General features: G+C 39.7%; 1 protein-coding gene across 2 annotated transcripts in view; it reads right to left on the bottom strand.

The window, feature by feature from the left end:
• The window catches only part of GRM5 (glutamate metabotropic receptor 5), a 585,267-nt gene extending 573,056 nt beyond the window's left edge, over positions 1–12,211 (bottom strand). For both annotated transcript variants that reach the window (XM_065936547.1, XM_065936548.1), the window contains exon 1: positions 11,551–12,211. In XM_065936547.1, coding sequence (XP_065792619.1) covers positions 11,551–12,211 — 661 coding nt within the window. The remainder of the gene's footprint in view (positions 1–11,550) is intronic.
• Positions 12,212–22,270: the final 10,059 nt, after the last annotated feature.

Raw genomic sequence — 22,270 nt, 5'->3', positions numbered from 1 at the left:
GCCCACACTGGAGGTAATGGTACAAGCAGTCTAGCAAGGACTCTTCAGACCTTGTTAATTATACTCCACCACAGGGCAGCTCAGCTACTGGAGGAGAGGTTGCGGGATCCAGTTACAATTGTCCCAAAGCACGAAGCACCCTATGCCATAAGACATGATCACAGACCCAACTTCCAAAAGGAAAGTCAGGAAGAATCTAAAACTCACTATATTTACTTTTCACTTTCCTGGCTAATTTTCCATCTCATCCAATAATCAATTTTAAGCAAGCAAAGCCAAACTGAAACCTTACTGATGCATTTTTCTTCATGCCCAAGATCAGGCAAGGCAAGACCCTGGCAGGCAAATTTAGAAGGCACTTATTGAGCACTCGCTTTGTGCCAAACATGAACTGCTTTATGTTCACTTTTCAAAACAGTCTTATGGGGCAGGAATTATTATCTCGGTTTAATAATGAGGAAACTAAATAACTTACTTGTCCAAAATCCCTTCACCTAGCAAGAATATTAATCAGGATTTTCATTCAAACCTGCCTGTGTTCATACTACTACTTAGAGTGATCTAAAAGGTCAAAAAATGTAAATTCTTGAGATGTCTTTGCAACCCACTGGATTTAAGGTTATGACTCCACTGCAGCTTGCCTATTTCATGGAACAACTTTTACTTCTAAAAGTACTCTCATGTTTTATCTAACATTTTTTAGGAATGGTATATGGCCTGATCTTCACACTCTAAAGAGAACTTAAATTTGGACCTGACTATATTATTAAATGAAATGAAACACCTAATCATTGGAAACTCGGAGAAAACTGAAAGAAGATTGTCACTTTATATGTTTAAAGCTGTGTCTTATCACACACCTTATCTAGTGGTGCATCATGATTTCATACAACCAAGGGATCACCTTATAAACAGTATAAATACTTCACATTGTATTTTATGTGTTGTGTGTGTGTGTGTGAGGGAGTTATACATGTTAATATGTTTTGTGTAAACTTTTAATACCAAAATTACATAATACCTTTGACATTTATTTCTTATTATATTGGACCAAAATATTCAAAAAATAAAATGTTCATTGGGTTTCCCTGGTGGCTTAGCTGGTAAAGAATCGGCATGCAATGCAGGAGACCTGGGTTCCATGCCTGGGTTGGGAAGATCCCCTGGAGAAGGGAACGGCTTCCGACTCCAGCACTCTGGCCTGGAGAACTCCATGGACTGTATGGTCCATGGGGTCACAAAGAGTCGGACATGACTGAGTGACTGGCACTTCCAAGTATACTTTGATCTTTGATGAAAACTAGTACTGGAAACTTGCCTCTAATATCCTCAGCTAGTGTCCTTGACATTGTCCCATACTGATGCTTATGCCATTATCACTAACCATATATGACTTATTTTTATTTTGCTCAAAGTTTCTACCATCTCCCACCCTGGGTACTTTGGAATTCTTGCTTGTTTCTAATAAGGCTTAAACCCACCTATCCAGGAGAGATAAATCAAATGACATTGTCACAGAAGAATAAACATCTGTATCTGAATTACATTGCTCTAAAAGAGAAAAGCAGAATTAGTTGTTTATAAGCTTTTTTTTTTTTTTTTAGCAGTAAGACACAGTAAGGAAAACACTGTAAATGGTAACCATATACACACATAGCTATATGCAACTAAAGATAAAGATTTACAAAGAAGTATCTACTCTATCCTGTAATATATTGATATTTATATTCTGCTGCTGCTGCTAAGTTGCTTCAGTCGTGTCCAACTCTGTGCAACCCCATAGACAGCAGCCCACCAGGCTCCCCTGTCCCTGGGATTCTTCAGGCAAGAACTCTGGAGTGGGTTGCCATTTCCTTCTCCAATGCATGAAAGTGAAAAGTGAAAGTGAAGTCGCTCAGTCGTGTCCGACTCTTAGTAACCCCATGGACTGCAGCATACCAGGCTCCTCCATCCATGGGATTATCAAAGCAAGAGTACTGGAGTGGGTTGCCATTGCCTTCTCCATATTTATATTCTACCCTATGATAACTGCCAGTCTCAAGCAACTAAGTTGGTTTTACAATGAATTCATGCCCATGATGTATTTTTTGCGGGAAAAAAAAAACAACACAGACTAGGTATTTTTCTCTTTTTAAAAACCCATTTTGAATATGTAAAAAATGATGCATAAAAAGCATCACTGGGGCATGATCTCTGGTTTCAAAGTCCCCTAAGATGAACACATCTGACTATTACATTTCTTGCCAAGATACATCCTCAATTCAACATTTGGTTAAATTGAGAAGTCTCTCTGGAATATTTGCAACTGTGCCAAGATGAGGTTTTATAACTCCTAGTTCTGATGAGTTCCAAAGAACTTTTTCATACATAAGGCTACAACATTTAACAATATGTCTTCCTGCGCTGAAAAAATTTGTACCATACGGCTCCCTCCCGTAACTGGCATCTGAAGGACGCGTTGTGGCGTCTGCAGTGGAGATGAGAATAGAAACAACCAGGTACAGTCTGTACTTAGCATCAGACTCACACAAAGGTCTTCTCTGAGGTCAACTTGTTGCCACATGCCTCCTTCTTAATTTATTTTCTTTTTACTATAATCAAATCCTTCCATGGGAACAAGGAAAGGTGCTGCTTTCAAAGCCAGCTAAAAAGACACAGGAAATATGCTCAAAAGATTTTCTCAAAAGGGGAATGAATAGTGTCTTGTTTCCTGTGAAGGGAAGAGAATCATAGATGTGTATTCTACTTTTCCTTGAAGCCATACCTATCCCAATATACAGGGAGGAAGGCTGGGCTTAATTAAAAAGAGTTGTGTGTTAAGTCACTCAGTTGTGTCCAACTCTGCAGCACTATGGACGATAGCTCACTAGTCTCCTCCGCCCATGGAATCCCCTGGGCAAGAATACTGGAATGGGTAGCCATTCCCTTCTCCAGCGGATCTTCCCGACCCAGGGATCAAACCCAGACCTCCTGCATTGCAGGCAGATTCTTTACCATATGAGACACCAACGGGTTGGCCTTGGGTCCAAATCTTTGCTCTGTCACTAAGTAACTGGGGTATTACGGGAAAAATCACTTTCTCTTTCCATACCTATTCTGTAACCTAAAAAAACAACAACAAAAAAGTGGTAACTTTATCATACTATGTGATGGGATAAATGAATCAACTAGAAAACTAATGACACAATACAGTATAAGTGATCATGCTTTAACTCACAGAATAATAGAATCTCAATTAAACAACATTTGGTTGTCAAGAAAGGTAGTTGTCAAAAAGGACAAATAATTCAACTTCCTCATCGCCCAACTGAGGTTTAAGTTCATCTTTCCAGAGCCCATCCATGAGGTTATTTATTCCAGCCTTGTACACAGGACTTAACAAGAACTTACCCACTACCCCTTAGAGACATAATTCTTTCATTGACTATGAAAACAAAATTTTGGATAGGAATCTTGTGTTGTGAGACTCAACTTTGTTAATGATCACATAAAATAAGGCCAAATTATTTGTCCTTACTGTTTGTTTCCTCAAATGTAAGATAAAGGGGTTATTAAATGATTGTCTAAGATGCTTCCAATGTTAAACACTGTATAAAGTTAACAGTAGTGTTTCTGTCTGAATTAACATCATGACTATCTGAAGATTGATCTCAACTCTCAACATTATACAACTCCTGAAAGCAGCAAAATGAAACCCCCTTAAAAAGTACTCATTTTCACAACATTGATTCTTCCAATCCATGAACACGGTATATTTCTCCATCTATTTGTGTCCTCTTTGATTTCTTTCATCAGTGTTTTATACTTTTATATATAAACAAGGTGAAAAGACAGCCCTCAGATTGGGAGAAAATAGCAAATGAAGCAACAGACAAAGGATTAATCTCAAAAATATACAAGCAACTCCTGAAGCTCAATTCCAGAAAAATAAATGGGCCAAAGAACTAAACAGACATTTCTCCAAAGAAGACATACAGATGGCTAACAAACACATGAAAAGATGCTCAACATCACTCATTATCAGAGAAATGCAAATCAAAACCACAATGAGGTACCATTACACGCCAGTCAGGATGGCTGCTATCCAAAAGTCTACAAGCAGTAAATGCTGGAGAGGGTGTGGAGAAAAGGGAACCCTCTTACACTGTTGGTGGGAATGCCAACTAGTACAGCCACTATGGAGAATAGTGTGGAGATTCCTTAAAAAACTGGAAATAGAACTGCCATATGACCCAGCAATCCCACTCCTGGGCATACACACTGAGGAAACCAGAATTGAAAGAGACACGTGTACCCCAATGTTCATCGCAGCACTGTTTATAATAGCCAGGACATGGAAGCAACCTAGATGCCCATCAGTAGACAAATAGATAAGGAAGCTGTGGGACATACACAATGGAATATTACTCAGCCATTAAAAAGAATTCACTTGAACCAGTTCTAAAGAGATGGATGAAATTGGAACCTATTATACAGAGTGAAGTAAGCCAGAAAGGTAAAGACAAATACAGTATACTAATGCATATATATGGAATTTAAAAAGATGGTAATGATAACCCAATATGCAAACAGAAAAAGAGACACAGATGTACAGAACAGAATTATGGACTCTGTGGGAGAAGGTGAGGGAGGGATGTTCTGAGAGAATAGCATTGAAACAAGTATACCATCAAGGGTGAAACAGACCACCAGCCCAGGTTGGATGCATGAGACAAGTGCTCAGGGCTGGTGCACTGGGAAGACCCATAGGGATCAGGTGGGGAGGGAGGTGAGAGGGGGGATCAGGATGGGGAACACATGTAAATCCATGGCTGATTCATGTCAATGTATGGCAAAAACCACTATAATATTGTAAAGTAATTAGCCTCCAACTAATAAAAATAAATGAAAAAAAAAAAGTACTCAGTAGGGCCCATGCTGATCTTTCTCATCTTTCCAAACTAAATTGTTGTCTTCATAGAATCACAGTTAGTGTCACCAAGTCCAAGCTCAGCCTGCTTGCCCAATAAATCTGAGAAACAAGATGTTGCGGCAAGGAGTATGATTTTATTAAGAAAGCTGGCTGACTGAGAAGATGGCAGACTAACTTCTCAAAATAACCACCTTGTTGGGGCGTCAATGCCAGGTTCATTATGGATCAGAAACGGTGGAGGTGAGGAAACAAAGCAAAAAGGTCTTTTCTTGTCTGTATCTCCTAGAATGGCAAACCTCAGGCAGGGGGATGTGCTAGTTTCACTTCCTCACCACCATTTCACAGGTGCTATGAAATCGAGTGTCCCCTGCCACATCAATGAACAGGGAAGCCACAGCTGCCTGTGCTTCTGGCCCCACAAAGTGAAGGTCTGAGCCACGTCTGCGAGCGGTAGATGAGGGCCTCCATTCTCACACAAGGAGCTCAAGAAAGTCACAGTCCTTCACAGGTGGGCAGTGAGCTAAACAAACGTACTTTAGTTTAAGGGTCAGGGAGGGGGGCAGGACTCCCTGAGACAGGGCATTATGTATGCTGCAATAAGGAAAGCAGTGAAACATGAGGATTAAAGTCACAGAAAGATTGACTGTGGAGTCAAAATTAACCCTTCCCAGGTACAGCAGTAGAAAAGATGTGATGGGAAATGATTGTTTCTACTTTCAGAAGTTGCTAAACACAGAATATCAATCACATTGAAGGTCTTTCAACCAAAGCTTGATTGTTATCAAATTTTTAAATAGCTGTTGGAAGAACCATATCATTACCTGAAAGTTAGCCTGAGGACAATGCTTTAATGATGTCACATTACCAGGGCAACTTACTGGTACACTGTTTCCCCTAGAGCATCACTCAAATATTTTGTTTTGTTTGGCTAAAACAAATTAGCATTCCTTTATCATTAAGTGGAAGTAACAAATTCAAGAACCAGCATAAACAAAAAGCGGAGTTGGGTGTGAACAGGATTCTACAATTAATCAAGGGAGGCATTTTGTCACCTCATTTTTATACAGAGGCAAAACTGTGAAAAATTACAAGTGCCTGCTATTTGTCCACATGCTATATGTTCATTAATAGTGTGCTGGATACTATTTTAACACAAATACATTCATTCACCAAATAGTCTTTGAGCATCTATTATATGCTAGGCACTCTGACAGGGGCTGCTAAAGTACAGTAGAGTTTCAACTAAAGTCAGCAAAACTGTGAAGTGTGAAAATGCTGTAAGTCAACCATAAAGTACAATATACATGCTTTGTGCATAAAAGCCAATTTATAATTACTTTTCTCAATGAAACTGAGCTATATCAAAGGAAGCATATAATAATGGAATATATGCAAGTGTCTGATTATTTAAAGCATTTGTACTTTAAGGAAACTATCAAGTCTCTAGCTTTGAACCAGAAGTATGGGTGAAGCATTTAAATGTTCTTTCTCACCCATGGCATTTATTCCATTGAAAGCTCAAGAATGTTAATGCATATTAATATATGTATTTTTGTTTTGATTTTGAAGTTTAAACATTATAGTAGTATCCTATTCAGCAGTAGGATTCAAGTTTAAAGTCAGTGGAATGAAAATACTTACACTGGAATCCATCTTGAAGGCATCTATTATTGTATATGAATTTAACTTACATACAGAGTACATCATGTGAAATACCAGGCTGGATGACTCACAAACTGGAATTAAGATTGCTGGGAGAAATATTAACAACCTCAGATATGCAGATACCACCACCCTAATGGCAGAAAGTGAAGAGGAACCTAAAGAGCCTCTTGATGAAGGTGAAAAAGGAGAATGAAATACCCGTCTTAAAACTCAACACTCAAAAGGTCATGGCATCTGGTCCCATCACTTCATGGCAAATAGATGGGGGCAGGGAATGGAAACAGTGACAGACTTTATTTTCTTGGGCTCCAAAAATCACTGTCGATGGTGACTGCAGCTACAAAAATTAAAAGAAGCTTGCTTCTTGAAAGAAAAGTTATGACAAACCTAGACAGCATATTGAAAAGCAGAGACATCACTTTGTTGACAAAGGTTTGTATAGTCAAAGCTATGGTTTTTCCAGCAGTCATTTACAGATATGAGAGTTGGACTATAAAGAAAGCTGAGTGCTGAAAAATTTATGCTTTCAAACTGTGGTATTGGAGAAGACTCTTGAAATTCCCTTGGACTGCAAGGAGATTCAACCAGTCAATCCTAAAAGAAATCAAGCCTGAATGTTCATTGAAAGGACTGATGCTAAAGCCTCTATACTGTGGCCACCTGATGCAAAGAGCCAGCTCATTTGAAAAGACCCTGATGTTAGGAAAGACTGAGGGCAAGAGAAGAAGGGGACAACAGGATGAAATGGCTAGATAGCATCACCAACTCAATGGACATGAATTTGAGCAAACTCCAGGAGACAGTAAAGGACAGGGAAGCCTGGCATGCTGCAGTTCATAGGGTCTCAAAGAGTTGGACATGATTCAGAGACTGAACAACAAATACAGAATTTATGGTCAGGTAGGTAATGTTTATAGTTTTGGTTAGGATCTACTAGGTGGTTGAAATTGACTGTGGGTCAGGAGAGCAACTGTGTGACTCTTGACTGGGTGCTCTCACAAGGCTGAGATCAAGTGATCTAAGGTGGGCTCATCTGGAAAACCGAGCAGCTCTCATCCTTTACATGCTGAAGACAGGGTTCCAGAACAGACAGACTAGGAAGAAAGGACTCATTCCCACCACGTTCTATTAACCAAAGCAGTCCACATGGCTAGTGTCCAAAGAGAGTGGATGAGAACTCTCAAATTACAAAGCAAAGAAGTCATTAGTGGAAGTCATCAGAGCCAAAACAATTGACCTGCCCCACTTCTACACAGGAAGCCCCACTCACTCTGTCAATGGACACATGTACAAAGGTTTCCAAATGTATGGCAGCAAAGGGCCCTTTAAACTTTCTTAGAGCAGAGACAGTGGCTACTGAACTGACTCCTTTACAAGCAATACAATTTTTTTCTTCTTAGTCACTGCACATTCCTTTCCTCCACACAGTTGAAGTGCTAGAGTCATCTGTCTTTAAAAATATTTTTTCCTTTTTTTTTCATACATTTAATCTCTTTGCCTTGAAGGTCTAGGCAGTATTTCTGCATAATATAACAAACCACAGTAAATATACAGTCCTGTAACCTACAAATGGAGAAGGAAATGGCAACCCACTCCAGTAGGCTTGCCTGGAGAATCCCACAGACAGAGGAGCCTGACAGGTTATGGTCCATGGGGTCGCAGAGTCGGACACGACTGAAGTGACTTAGCACAACCTACAAAAACTGTAAATCAATGAAATTCAAGTGTAGGAGATTAACCTTGAAGCCGAAATCCAAGTCTCCTGTGCTCTCTCCTCTGAAATTCAGCGATACCACATGCATTCTCCAAGGAAGATCTTGTGACAGCCGCCCAGAGGACTGAGTGACCAAGTACTGCCACATTTAAGTACAAAGTGAACAGGCAACATGGGGGGACAAAGAATGTTTCAAAACTAAGACATCTGTTTACAAACCTCAATGTCTTATGTGTAAAAGCATTTGGAAATTTCCATACTCTTCAAGAAGGAGGAGTATCTACTGAGTGAAAGAAGATAATTATTTGGACATGGGAATAAGTTTGAGATACTGGGGTAGGATGACCTACAGCTAGAGGTCATCCTAGCTGCCCTAAACCAGCCAAGAAAAAGGTTCAAGACCTGGTGTCATTTCATGGAAAATCCCCCAGGGGCTTCCTGAAGCACCAGGCAACAGAAAGCCAGGCATCCCTTTGAGGACTTTCAGGGTACCCAACAGAGTTGTATTTTGTTATACTCAAGCACTTTTCTCACCCTGGAGGTAAGTTTTACTTTATAAAACTTCCTACCATACTGCCCCTATGCTAATATATTTTAATACATTTAAGACATGTAACTTCACTAGCCACTTACTTGCTGAGGAGCCAAGCAATATAAATACCTCTTGATTAACCACATAAAACAACAAACCAAAGAGCATTTCTTCCAATCTTTAATGTTTGTATCCCGGTGGTATCTTCCAAATATTTTGTCCAAATTTGTCAACAAAAGTTTTATCAGCCTACTTTTAAAAAAATAATTAAATTTGCCTAAATTTGGCAATCAAATTTTTATTCCTTTTTTTTGCCCACAAAGAGAATATTTTCTATTATTAAGTCGCAATAGGTAGCCTATGCTTGTAACACACAACTTCAAATGTTTGCATATAGATATTATATAAGAAAAAAAGTCTTCCCTTCCACCCTATTCCTTAACTCCTTAGAATCCCTCCCCAGAAGGAACAACTGTTATCAGTTTTGCTCTTCTCTTGAGAAGAATTCTATGAATGTTCAATCATATGGTGTTTATAAACTCCATTTTATACAAATAACCCACCACTTATATACAACTATGCTGTTTTTTTCATTTAAAATGATTGTGGAGATCATTATGATCTCATTATCTATAAAGTGCTTCACTTATTTTAATAGTCATGTAATAAAATATTATGTGGACATATTATAATTTATATATCATTCACTACTGGTGTACACTTAGGTTTAAAAAAAAGTTAAATTAGTAAGAATCCATGATGACTAATTTCTGTTTGAATACAATCTTGGATTAGTATCTCCCATAGACCAACCAACTCTTCTGAAGCTAGACAGAAGATACTGTCTCATCTTCTTATATTTTCTCATGTCCTTTATTGAAAACCCATACCTTCTTAATTTTCACCAACTGTCAGTATTCATCCAGTTAAAATTTCACTATCAAATTCATTTTCTTCTCTAAGATCTCCACCCTGACCTCCATCACCATGGAGCAAGATGTGATTTTTTTTTTTCTACTTCAATTTACTTTAGAAACATTTGTAACTCTGGTCATCCTGGATTATGGTTATGTAAGTATTAGTGCAAGCTCCACCTCCTTTGCCAGATTGCATGCCCACCGAGGGCAGTAATGCATGAAACACACTGCCATCCTTCACAGAATATTAGTACAGTATTTGCATATTGGGACTTAATAAATATGTGCTGCATAAATATATCCTGTGGGTGTATTTCTATTGGATTCTACTAAATTCTAACAGGTTACTGAGTTAGAAATTTGTAGCTATGAGCCCCCCTTCTGCCTCTGAAGTTGCTATCACATATTTGCTGGATGAATTATTTAAATTCTTGAAATATTTGTATTTTAAAATAGAAACAAAATATCTGGATTGTCTGTATCAATGCTTGTTGTGAGAATCAAATGAAATAGTATTTATGTAGGAAAAATCTCAGCATTATGGCAAAGAAATTTCAAAGGTCACCTAGTCCAATCACCTAGCCATTGCGCAAAACTTCTATACATCAACATCTTTGTAAGTAATCCATAAAATTATGTATGAAAATTTCCAGAGGCATAGAAATCTTAATCCAGTGCAGAAGCTTATTGTTTTATGTTTGTGCAACTCTGAACATTATCGAGTGGCCACACAGTGCAATCCGTATTATGCCACTTGAAAGGTTTGCTGAATCTAACTGGTGACTGGCTCCCAACCTGTGAAGGAGTCTTATTCTGGCCATTTCATTAATTTCTTAATAAGTTAATCTCACAGTTTACAAGACTAGATTGTTTGGAACATACTGACAGTTTTATTGCAGAATTCTTAAATCTCAGCTAATCCTAACAAAGTATTGTGCATCTTCTTTGGTATACCTCAGGGTTTAGCATAGGCAGCATGCTTTCTTAGAAGGAGTGTTGCATAATGAGCAAACCTCACGATTTCGGTGTCTTAACCTCTGTAGGTCCAATCAAACCTACTGTTCAAACAGTCTTGGTTGAGAATTAATAAATTATACAAAAGAACTTTAAAAGGACTATCAGCAATAAATAAGGCTAATATTATTTGGTTAATAAAATTATCTGGTTAATATTACCTCAGTCATATGCTCCTCCCTCACGATGCTTTCAGCATAAAGCAGCAATAAATTTCAAAGCCAACTAACATTAAACTATTAAAACGTGCACTTCCAGAGAACGTCTCGTACAAGGATAGAACTAACTCATACACATCTCCATTTCAGACTTAACCAGACACACTACTGAACGATAGTTGTTTGAGTAAACTGTTTGGTCATTTTCTCTTACAACATAGCTGGGCCAGATCTGGCTGCCTTGAGGCGTGATGTGTACTCAAGTGTACCTCCCTTTAACACAGAGCCTCTCAGAGGGCACTCAGAGCAACTGTTAAAGATGTCAGGAGTTCAGAGCAGATTTAGAACTTAAAAGTGCCTAGCATCATTATAGAAGAGGTAGAAATAATGTAATAGTAAGTCAAAGGAAAAAAAAAATATATATATATATATATACATTTTACCAACTAATGGCCACATATCCAATCGCCTTAGCTTAAATCTATGTTGCTCCAGACATCTGCTATCCTGTCCCTTCTTATATAACTGGTATAACCGAGACACCCAAAGAATCTCAAATGATTAGGACAACTTCAGCCCTCCGAAACGTTACCTGGGAAGCTAGAGCGCAGGGACATGTCAGCGTGACAAACACTCACCTTCTGTGTGCACAGCCGACACGTAGGTCCAGTTGTACCGCTTCACGATGTCCACCATGGCGCGTGCCTGCTGGGCATCGGAAGGCACGACCCTCATGAAGTACTTGAACAGAGTTTTGTCGCTCAGATCCATGCTTGTGGCCGAGTAGGCGATTTGAGGTATGTTGAAAAGCTGGAGCAGGTTCTGGACCTGAATGGCCACGGAACTGGAGCCGGGCCCGATGACGCCCACGATGGGCTTCTTGGAGCGGAAGGACGACGAGGAGCCGTCCACGCAGCGCACCAGGCCCTCCTCCTCCTCCGAGGAGATGAGCGAGTCCCTTATGAACTCGATGCTCTGCTCCAGGGCCACGGCCGAGTGCCAGCAGGAGTCCCGGATCTCGCAGCCCAGCGTGATGTTGGGCAGCAGCGTGGGGTCCGAGTTGATCCGCTCCAGGGTGTGCAGCATGGCCTCCACCCGCTGGATGCCGTACTGCTCCCGCACCGCCCCGCACTTGCGCTCGTGAACCTTGTCCACCGTGGGCTGGTGGTGGACGGAGAACAGAGCCCCGATGATGATGTCGCCCGGCATGTGCGCCACCACCCTCCGCTCGCTGGACTGTGCGCTCCCACGGACATTTTCTTTCAAAAGCAGGACTGACAGGATCAACAGAAGGACCATTTTAGGGACGGGGTTCAAGCTAATAAAGACAGCATGGCGGGGAAATCTAGGAGGGTTCTGACAGATGGGATCCAACGATGTCGGATGGTGAGTGGCAACCCCAAACGTCGGCCAGCACTTCAGACGCGCTCGCTAAAGGACCATCATGTCTCCAGGGACCACGTGGTTAGACGCATCCAGCTGATCATGATCTTCAACACCTGGAAAAGTAAGCAGAAAGGGGATTTAACAACAGAAGTATAACCAGTTTGGGAAGCTCTGTTTATGGTCGCGGAGAAAGTGCTTATGGTGTAACTCGAAAAAAAGAATCCCAAAATCCTTTTCTTGTCTCCTTTCTGATTCCGTGATTCAATAAAAGCAGCTTGTTTAAGTATCTTGATCCTACTTTGCTTAGGTTAATTTTTGCTTGTTTGTTTGTATGGAATAAGTTGCTCAGTTGTCTTCAACTCTCTGCGACCCCATGGACTGTAGCCCGCCAGGCTCCTGTGTCCATGAAATTCTCCAGGCAAGAATTCTGGAGTGGGTTGCCATTTCCTTCTCCAGAGGATCTGCCTGACCCAGGGATCAAACCTGAGTCACCTGCATTACAAGCAAGTTCTTTACCATCTGAGCCACCAGAAAATCCCTATATGGAGTACATAAAACCAAAAATTATGTGTGGGAGGTCAACCTATATTATGACACAGAGGCAACAGAATGCATCCTAAAAAAAGAAGTATGTCATGAACAAAAATCTTCCCCCCAAAAATCCCAAAATGTTAAACACTGGTGATATTCAATAAAAAAATTATGGGGTTTTTTGCATTTTAGAAATGTTGTTTCCTTCCAAATTTCCAGCATTGAACATGTATTGAGTAGGCAAGTTAAAAAAAGTTACTTCAAAAAAAGCCTACATCCTTCCTTTCAAATGCAATATAAAGCAAGTTGAATAATGTTCCCAACAAGAAAGTATTAAGTTTAGTTTCCATATAATACAGAAAATAACAAATGAGGCCAGATTGATATTTGCACGTTAAATGAACTGTAGGATAGAAGGAAGAGGTTTAGAAGATTTATAAAGTAAAGCAACCCCAAGCACATAGGCATAGTGAAATGGATACCAACTTTTGCAGAAAATAATATTCAAATTCCAGTTCTGCTACTAAGAACTGTTACTAATTTGTTTTAACCTCTCAGCACAAGAATTTTGTCATCTGAAAAGGGGGGATAATATGTGCTACGCTGCCCTTAAGGGAATTGATATAAGATACCAGCTATGCAAATGTTTTATATATTGACAAAGGCTATATAAATTCAAGAGATGTTTTTTTCTATTATTAAATTTTCAAGGGCATTCAGTGGCTAGGTGGTGAGGACAGAAAATTCTCTGGCAACCCACTCAGTTCTCCAGAGTCTTCAAAGTAATTACAAAGTCTTGTAATAAAATTGACAGTAATCAATTCTTTACTCCTGATTCAGGAAAAAATTCCACATCATGAAGAGTCAAAGGGCTGAAAGAAGGAGTACATAGAACTACACTTCCAAGTAGAAATTTAAGACAGCTATGAATATAGTCATCTAAATCAGTTTAAACTCCTGGGAAGAAGAAAAAATTGTCCCAAGTTGCCTACAGCAAATTCTAGCATGATTTGTAAAAAAAGAACGGACAGATTGGTGATTTGGTTTATTTAAAGGATTGTTTAAGAGACTTATTCTGTAAGATATCCACTTCTCCAGCCAAGGATCTCAAATTGTTTTAAAGTGACTAACTCCCAATCATCACTTTTCAAAGACAGGTGATGTTGCTTCGGGAATTTATGTAATTATGATGCTTCTTCAAGAATACTAATGGTTTTCAAAAGTCATCAGATCTGCAAAAATTCTAGTCCAGGCACAAAATGAATATAACCTGAATCATATTTCTAATCACTCTCACCTTCATTTTCACCATTTCCTTCCACTGGCTCCTATGGCAACAGAGAAAGCTTCCTCTATATATTGCCAAACACAGACACACACAAACCTCTCATCAAAATAGCTAGATGTTCCAGAACAACTAGACTTTTAGTAATATTTAGGGGAAAAATCAGCTTTGGTATGGAAGTTGGCACTGTAAGCAAGGGGGAAGGAAGCAAAGACATTTTGTCACTGGGGAATTATCTGAATATTCTCAAGCTTTCCCTTCACTTTACTTAGCAAAGACTTGGGGACCAATGCTTATTCTCCTGGTCATGTGAATTCTACTGCAGACAGAAAAAATCTGAAGTAAAAGCAATCACAATCTCTCATTAAATCCAGAATGTTAGTGAGCAAATCTAGTAAGGAAACAGGGCTCATTTTTATTATGTAAGAACATCAAAGTGATGTGAGACTGGAAGAGGCCCATCAAACTGACGAATTTAAAATACCAGTCTCATGTATTCGTTAGTTATTTCCAGCTAGCCCCAGGTACTGAGAATATACATGTATATATATAAAATCTTCTTATGATAGGCTGAATTATTTAACTCATTCAATGAATATCTATTAACTACGGCGTGGGAGAGACTAATATAACAAAGTACAGTGAAGTACACCGATGATTACCCTTATCATCTTTCTTCGAGCACTCATCCTACACCAGGCATTTATTCATTAACTCAGTGAACATATATTTATGGCCCATGCTATGACTCTCTCCTGGGAATCAAATATTCAAGAGAGATATTCTTAGGTGTACATATTCAAGGTGTGTACATATTCAAGGTACAGATATTCAAGGGTGTACATGCTTACCACACATGGAGATTATAGATGGATACTAAAACCTGACTTTAGCTGGAACCTGAAGAATGCAAACAATAAAATGAAGAATGAAACTCAGTCAGTCAGGTGAAAAGCGTGGCTAGAACATAAAGCATGAGTACAACTGTGGTACAAGATGAGATTGGAAAGATAAGAAAGGGCCAGACCATGCAGGGTCCGGTAGGCTCTTAAAAGGAATTTGGAGCGTAAGTGCAACAGAAAGCCGTTGAGGAGGTGTCAACAAATGGACTGGCACAATAAAGTCTTAGAAAAGACTGTCGGAGCTGCTCATTGTTCTGGATGCTGCTGCTGCTGCTGCTAAGTCGCTTCAGTCGTCTCCGACTGTGCAACCCCAAAGACGGCAGCCCACCAGGCTCCCCCGCCCCTGGGATTCTCCAGGCAAGAACACTGGAGTGGGCTGCCATTTCCTTCTCCAATGCATGAAAGTGAAAAGTGAAAGTGAAGTCGCTCAGTCGTGTCTGACTCTTAGCGACCCCATGGACTGCAGCCTACCAGGCTCCTCCATCCAAGGGATTTTCCAGGCAAGAGTACTGGAGTGGGGTGCCATTGCATTCTCCGAATTGTTCTGGATAGTGGACTTGATAAGGAGACATGATACTCTAGGTAAGAGATGATAATGACTTGGCTGTGACTGGTGACAATGGATATGGAGAAAAGTGGACACAATCAGATATCTTTTGCAAGTAGAATCAACTGGATTTGCAGATGGATTGGATCTGGGTAAGGTAGAGGGGAATTAGGGTCTACTCCTGGGTTTTGAGTCAATATAACTGGTATATTTGGGACACTATTAAGAGAGACAGGATTGACTGGAACAGAAACAGATGAAAGCCAAGGAAAACAATGATTTTTCTTTTGAACATGTTAAATTTGAGATGCTTTAGAAGCACCCAGGTATAGCTGTCAAAGAAGAAAGTAGATATGTAAGGCTGGACCGAGAGAAGCATCTTGGGTTAGAGATGTAAATTGAGGGTGACCAATATATAAATCCTTTGGAATGAATAATATTACCTGAAGAGCAAGCGTGAAAGTGAAAGTGAAGTCACTCAGTCTTGTCCGACTTTTTGTGACCCCATGGACTGTAGCCTACAAGGCTCCCCCATCCATGGGACTTCCCAGGTAAGAGTACTGGAGAGGGTTGCCATTTCCTTCTCCAGGGATTCTTCCCAACCCAGGGATTGAACCCAGGTCTCCCGCATTGTAAGCAGACACTTTACCGTCTGAGCCACCAGGGAAGACCAAGTATAAATAAAGAAAAAGTGCAGCTGAAAAGTCAGTCCCACAAAGAGGCAAGGCTGTGGTAAAGCAGGCAGTTCAGGAAGTAAGGAGAGAAAGTAAGAACATATGATGCCAAAGAAGACAAAAGACAGTGTCCTGAGCACTTTATAAGGGCAGACACATACAAGGCTCTCTTTTTCTCATTCCCACAGATTATATACTATGTGCACTATATATCTACATCTGTATGTGGGTATGCCTTTGTATGTGTTGTGTCTATATCAAAAATCCTTAGAACAACCCAGAGACATAGGTATTATTTTATTATCTCTATTTTCCTAATGACATCATGGGTTTTGGTAACTTAAAAACAAGCCAATCACTTAAACAGTCGTGGAGCGAGAATTCATGTCTACACCTAGTAACTCTATAACACACTCTCTGTATCATCCTTGGTCACATTACTGACCCTTCTTTCAAAACAGGTTATTTCCAAAGTCCATGAAAAATGAGAGGGGCCACCCAACACAGTTTGAACTTCCAAGGGACATAGAATCTAACACGAGTTTGCTTAAAATCTAGAGAGTGATGAATATTCCATATTCCACTCAGCTCATAGAAGGTACAGAAGTGTATGACTATCTAGCACAAATGTATTTTTATTGCCCTGGCATCGACTACTAGATTGTGACTTGCCAGATGATAAATTGATGATTGCTTCATCATCTGCCTTGAATACACACAGGGACTATATGTTACTGATACTAGCTATGAACCTCAGATACCTGGAAAGTATTGGGTTGGCAAAAAGTTCGTTCAGGTTCTTCTATTACATCTTATGGAAAAATCCAAACAAACTTTTTGGCCCATGCAATATAGTTTGAAATAAATTATGACTTAGAAATTTGACAGAACTGTGCTATGACTCAGTATATTATATAGTTAGGCAACAAGTCATCCCATGTGCCTCCAAAATACAAGAAATTAATAGAGCATAAATTCCAAATAGATCAGTAGATTATAACCTAACTCTGACAGCATCACTCATTTGTCTAGTAAGTCTTTATTAAGTAACTGTTCTGTAATAAGCACTCTTCTAGTTGTGGAGGATTCAATTGTAGACAAAGAAGACACAAATTCACACCCTCACTGGAGCCTGTAACCAGGTAAGGAGGTAAAATATTGTATGCTACACAGTAATGAAGATTACAGAGAAACAGTAGGCAGGAAAGGAAGATAGAAAGGGTCAAGAGTTATGAAAAAGAAAATGTTTTAGTGTAGCCAAAGAAGTTTAAACTGTAAAATTTGTGAAAGAGAATGAGTCATGAAAATATCGAGGGAACAAAGATTCCAGGTTAAAAAAAAAAAAAAGTAAAGGCTAAGCCCCTGAGGCAGGTTTATACTTGGTGTGCTGATAGACAGCAAGAAGGCCAGGGTGACTGAAGTGAAGTGAAACTGGGGAGAGAGGAAGAAGGGATGTCTGAGAGCTAGAGTGATGATCAAAGCCTTCTTGGACTTTAAAAGACGTTGGCTATAAAACTGTGTGAGAGTGACTTTCTGGAAGAATTTTCAATGGAGGAGGGACAGACCACGACCAACTGTTCAAGGAGTCTTTAACAGAGGAGGGACACAGATGACCAACCCTTCAACAAGAATACGGGCACAGAGGCAGAACCAAGAAAGCACTCGGGAAACTGCTGCAGTGATTCAGGCGGGAAAGATGACAGTGGCTCAGGGAGGTGGTAGAGAACTCACAGGATGGCTGAGAACTCCCAGGATTCTGACTCTAATTCAACCATAGAGTGGAAGTGTTTGCTCTCGGATCTGACTGGGGCTACAAAGGAAAGAGAAGAATCAATGAGGACACTAAGGTTTCAGGTTCATGGTGTCATGTTGACAGAAAACTGTCGAAGAACAGACTTGGGTGGAGATAACCAAAATTCAGTTTTTTAATACATCAATTTTTAATGCATGTGACTCTTTGTGACCCCGTGGACTGTAGCCCACCAGGTTCCTCTGTCCATGAGATTCTCCAGGCAAGAATACTGGAGGGGGTTGCCATTTCCTTCTCTAAAGGATCTTATCTACCTAGGGATCAAGCCCACATCTTTCCATCTACCTGAATCAGCAGGCAGGTTCTTTACCACCAGCACCACCTTAATACTTGGTAGAAATTAAAAAAGAGATATTTAATAAGCTTCTGATATTGAAGTTCTACAGAGAGGTCTTCACAGGAGATATAAACGGAGGGGGCATCATATGATTTTTTTTTTTTTTTTGGTAGACCACGAAACTGGATGAAATGACCTAGGAATTAGAGAAAGGAAACTAGTTCTGAGACTAAGCACCCAAGGAATTCCAGTGTTTAAACTCCAAAAGAAACAGAGACAAGGAGAAAACAGTAAAAGAGACTGAAAAAAAAAATTGAATAGAAAGCTTATCCTGTAAAGTGTATGTGTGGTGGGTGGGGAGGGAAGATGAAATGTGAACTACACACATTATATTGAGAAAAATTAAGAAACAGATATGGCTGTGTTTTCGCAAGAAATATTATGAGCGTGGGTGTACACACACATGGTCTGGAAATGTTGCTGTTCAGTCGCTAAGTTGTGTCCAACTCTTTGTGACCCCATGAACTGCAGCACGCCAGGCTTCCCTGACCTTTACTATCTCCCAGAGTTTGCCCAAACTCATGTCCATTGAGTCAGTGATACCATCCGATCATCTTGTTCTCTGTTGGCCCCTTCTCCTCCTATCTTCAATCTTTCCCATCATCAGGGTCTTTTGCAATGAGTCAGCTCCTCACATCAGGTGGTCAAAGTGTTGTAGCTTCAGCATCAGGCCTTCCAATCAATACTCAGGGTTGATTTCCTTTAGGATGGACTGGTTTGATTTCCTTGCAGTTTGAACTGATATAATGAGATGTCCAGTGGGTGGTGGGAATATGAATAATTTTTAATTTCTTCTTTGCTTTTTACCTTTGTTTTGTAATTTTCTGAATTTCTGCTATCAAGACTACCCGTTATTTGTAGTATTTTTAAAGTGCTGGACTGAGCGATCTGCTTTCCAAATTTCTGTCCCGGTCTACCGTGTGCCATGATCACTCCTAAAACTGCCCCCCCCCCCCCCACTGGGTGTCTGCTGAAAGTGAAAGTCGCTCAGTCATCTCCAACACTTTGCAACCACGTGGGCTATCCAGTCCATGGAATTCTCCAGGCCAGAATACTGGAGTGGGTAGCCTTTCCCTTCTCCAGGGGATCTCCTCAACCCAGGAATTGAACCAGGGTCTCCTGCATTGCAGGTGGATTCTTTACCAACTGAGCTGAGGGAAGCCCAGGGTATCTGCTGGTCAAGTTAAATTTTTTTCTCTTCTGGGTGTATATCCCTTTGCCCCAGCGGTTCTGTTCACACTGCTTCTTAGCCCTGACATACTCTTGTTTCATGACCTTTAAGGTGGAGTTTTTCAAGAGCATCGGCTTGGAGTCAAGCAGACCTGGGTTTGAATCCTGGTTCTGCCATGGGCTGGCTGTGGGCCCTTGATCCCTTAGTCTCTCTGAGCCTAACTGGAATGAGAACAGTACTTACCTCAAAGAGTTTTAATGAGGACTGAATGAAGTAATATTTGTAAACAGTCTCTTTGTAAAATCTCCCCAGGTCTTCACCTTGCAGGATGTACTTTATTCTCTCCATTCAAGAGGCATTTTCATCCATACTTTTTCTATGATTTATTAAGCAGCTAATAGTATGGCTATTTATGAGCTTCCCTAGTGGCTCAGATGGGAAAGAATCTGCCTGCAATGTAGGAGACCCAGGTTCGATCCCCAGGTTGGGAAGATCTCCAAGAGAATGGAACGGCTACCCACTCCTGCATTCTTGCCTGGAGAATCCCATGGACAGAGAAGCCTGGTGGGCTACAGTCCAGGGGGTCACAAAGAGTTGGACACAACTGAGTGACTAAACCTCAACAACACTATCACTATTTATACACAAGTTTTGTCTTCAAACAGACTTCAGACCCTTTAAAGGTTACATTTGTGCCATACACAACAGCTGATATAATCCTTACACCAAATGGATATTCAATAAACTCTGCTGAATGAACGAATAAAGGGAACTGCCTCCACCAGTCTTTTTGGTCAGCTACTTGACTGAGATTTAAGGAAGTGACCCCATCCCACTATGGAAAATTAAAAAATAGATGATGAAAATCCTCCTGTCCAATGGATCCAGGCAACAGAAAACATCAAAAAGAGAAGTACAGACTAACCGAAGTAGGGGGGAGAAACCTCTGGTGCTCCACATGGCTTCTCGATACATGAAGAAAAACAGCAACACAGAACTAGGAATAGTCTTATATGATATAATTTAACTGAGACTCATGAAGAATAATGCTTTTTAGCAGAACTAGGACTCAGTTCAGCCGCTCAGTCCTGTCCAACTCTTTGCGGCCCCATGGACTGCAGCATGCCAGGCCTCTCTGTCCATTACCAACTCTCAGAGCTTACTCAAACTCATGTCCATTGACTGGGACTAGAACCCAGCAAAATATCATCTCAAAACTGATATTTAACCAAGTTCCTGAAACTTGGTTCTGCTCCTCTATAATTCTCTAAGCATATGATCTTTAACACACAGATTTTTTTATTTAAATGTAATATCAGTATGAAATCTACAATGCAATATATTTTATTCTTCTCTATATAATGTATTATCTTTTGAGATTAGTTCATTTTGAAGGTGGGGATAATGATAAGATTATAATTCACAACAGCTTACTATGTTCTAGGCACTGTGCTTAGCACTTCACATGAAATGTCATTTAACTATCATTAAAAAAAACTGCAAGATAGATCATTTAATGCATATTTTCACTTGACATATCTAGGACTCAGAGAGAGAGGATGGTTCAGCTAAGATTCTAAGGCAAGTGAATAGCAGAGTCAAGATCCATACTTAGAACTCCTATTTCTTTCAAACAGCTACATCATATTCAATTATATGAATGTCCAGAAATTTAATTACTCCCCATTTTTGAATATTTAGATTCCTCATAGATTTTACTACTATCCTAAACAGGGTTGCACTTTAATTACTTTTCAATGTATTTCTGTAGGACAAGTGCATGATATTGCTGGCATAAATCTTTTCACGGTTTACAATCTATGAACTTAGACTGTAAAAGGCGGCATTAATGTCGCTGTCAGTCCTTTCTCCTTAAGCTTATTAATTCTGTGTACCACACAGTGATCTTCCCATAAGAACCTGCTCTCTCTTGCTTCTATACAAGTTCATGAGTGAGGCCCTTTCTCCCTAGCAATTGCATCAGGAGGTCCACTCATTCATTTAGCTAGGGTCTTATAGGGAAAAAAAAGATAGTAAAATCATATTATTTTATTTTCAACATACAGAGCCTTTTCCCTTTTAATCACATTTTAAACTAAACAAAATTACCACTAAGAAGGTCTGATTACTGCCATTTCATATATCAGAAAACAGAATCCCCAAGAGAACAAATTATTTGCTTTAAATTATAACTCTGATGTGGTAGGGGTAGATATATATTTTAAAATTCATATATATGTGAATGTATATTCTATATGTATTTTCTTGCTAGAGACAATGGGAAGAAATTAATTAACACAGTGATTTTAAAAGCTTTCAAAATATTATAAACCTGTGATCTAAAAATATGGAGTACTTTATAATTCAATCAAAAGTAGTAAATGATAAGAGTTTACATAAATCCTATAACTTACATGATATTTTGGTTCAGAGTCCTATTTTCAGAAGTACTAGGCTGCTTTATTCAATATTCTAGGTTCATACCATAATAAAATCAATCACTATCCCATTATAGAAAATAGACATATATTTAATATGCATAAAAGTACTGTGCCTCAGGGAACCATACGGTCTCATATTGTATCCTAAGTGAGGATGGAGAAGAAATTATTGGTGGATAGAATTTAGCATAAATGGCAACTTAGATAGTAATCAGATTCACAGTCGCATTGTCTTATTCTCAACAATTTTCTCAAATGCTGACCATCTTTCTGG

Source organism: Muntiacus reevesi, chromosome 5, assembly GCF_963930625.1.
Source record: "Muntiacus reevesi chromosome 5, mMunRee1.1, whole genome shotgun sequence".
Classification (NCBI taxonomy): Eukaryota; Metazoa; Chordata; class Mammalia; order Artiodactyla; family Cervidae; genus Muntiacus; species Muntiacus reevesi.
The sequence above is the reverse complement of the archived record's forward strand: the minus strand, read 5'-3'. Positions and strand labels throughout refer to the sequence as shown.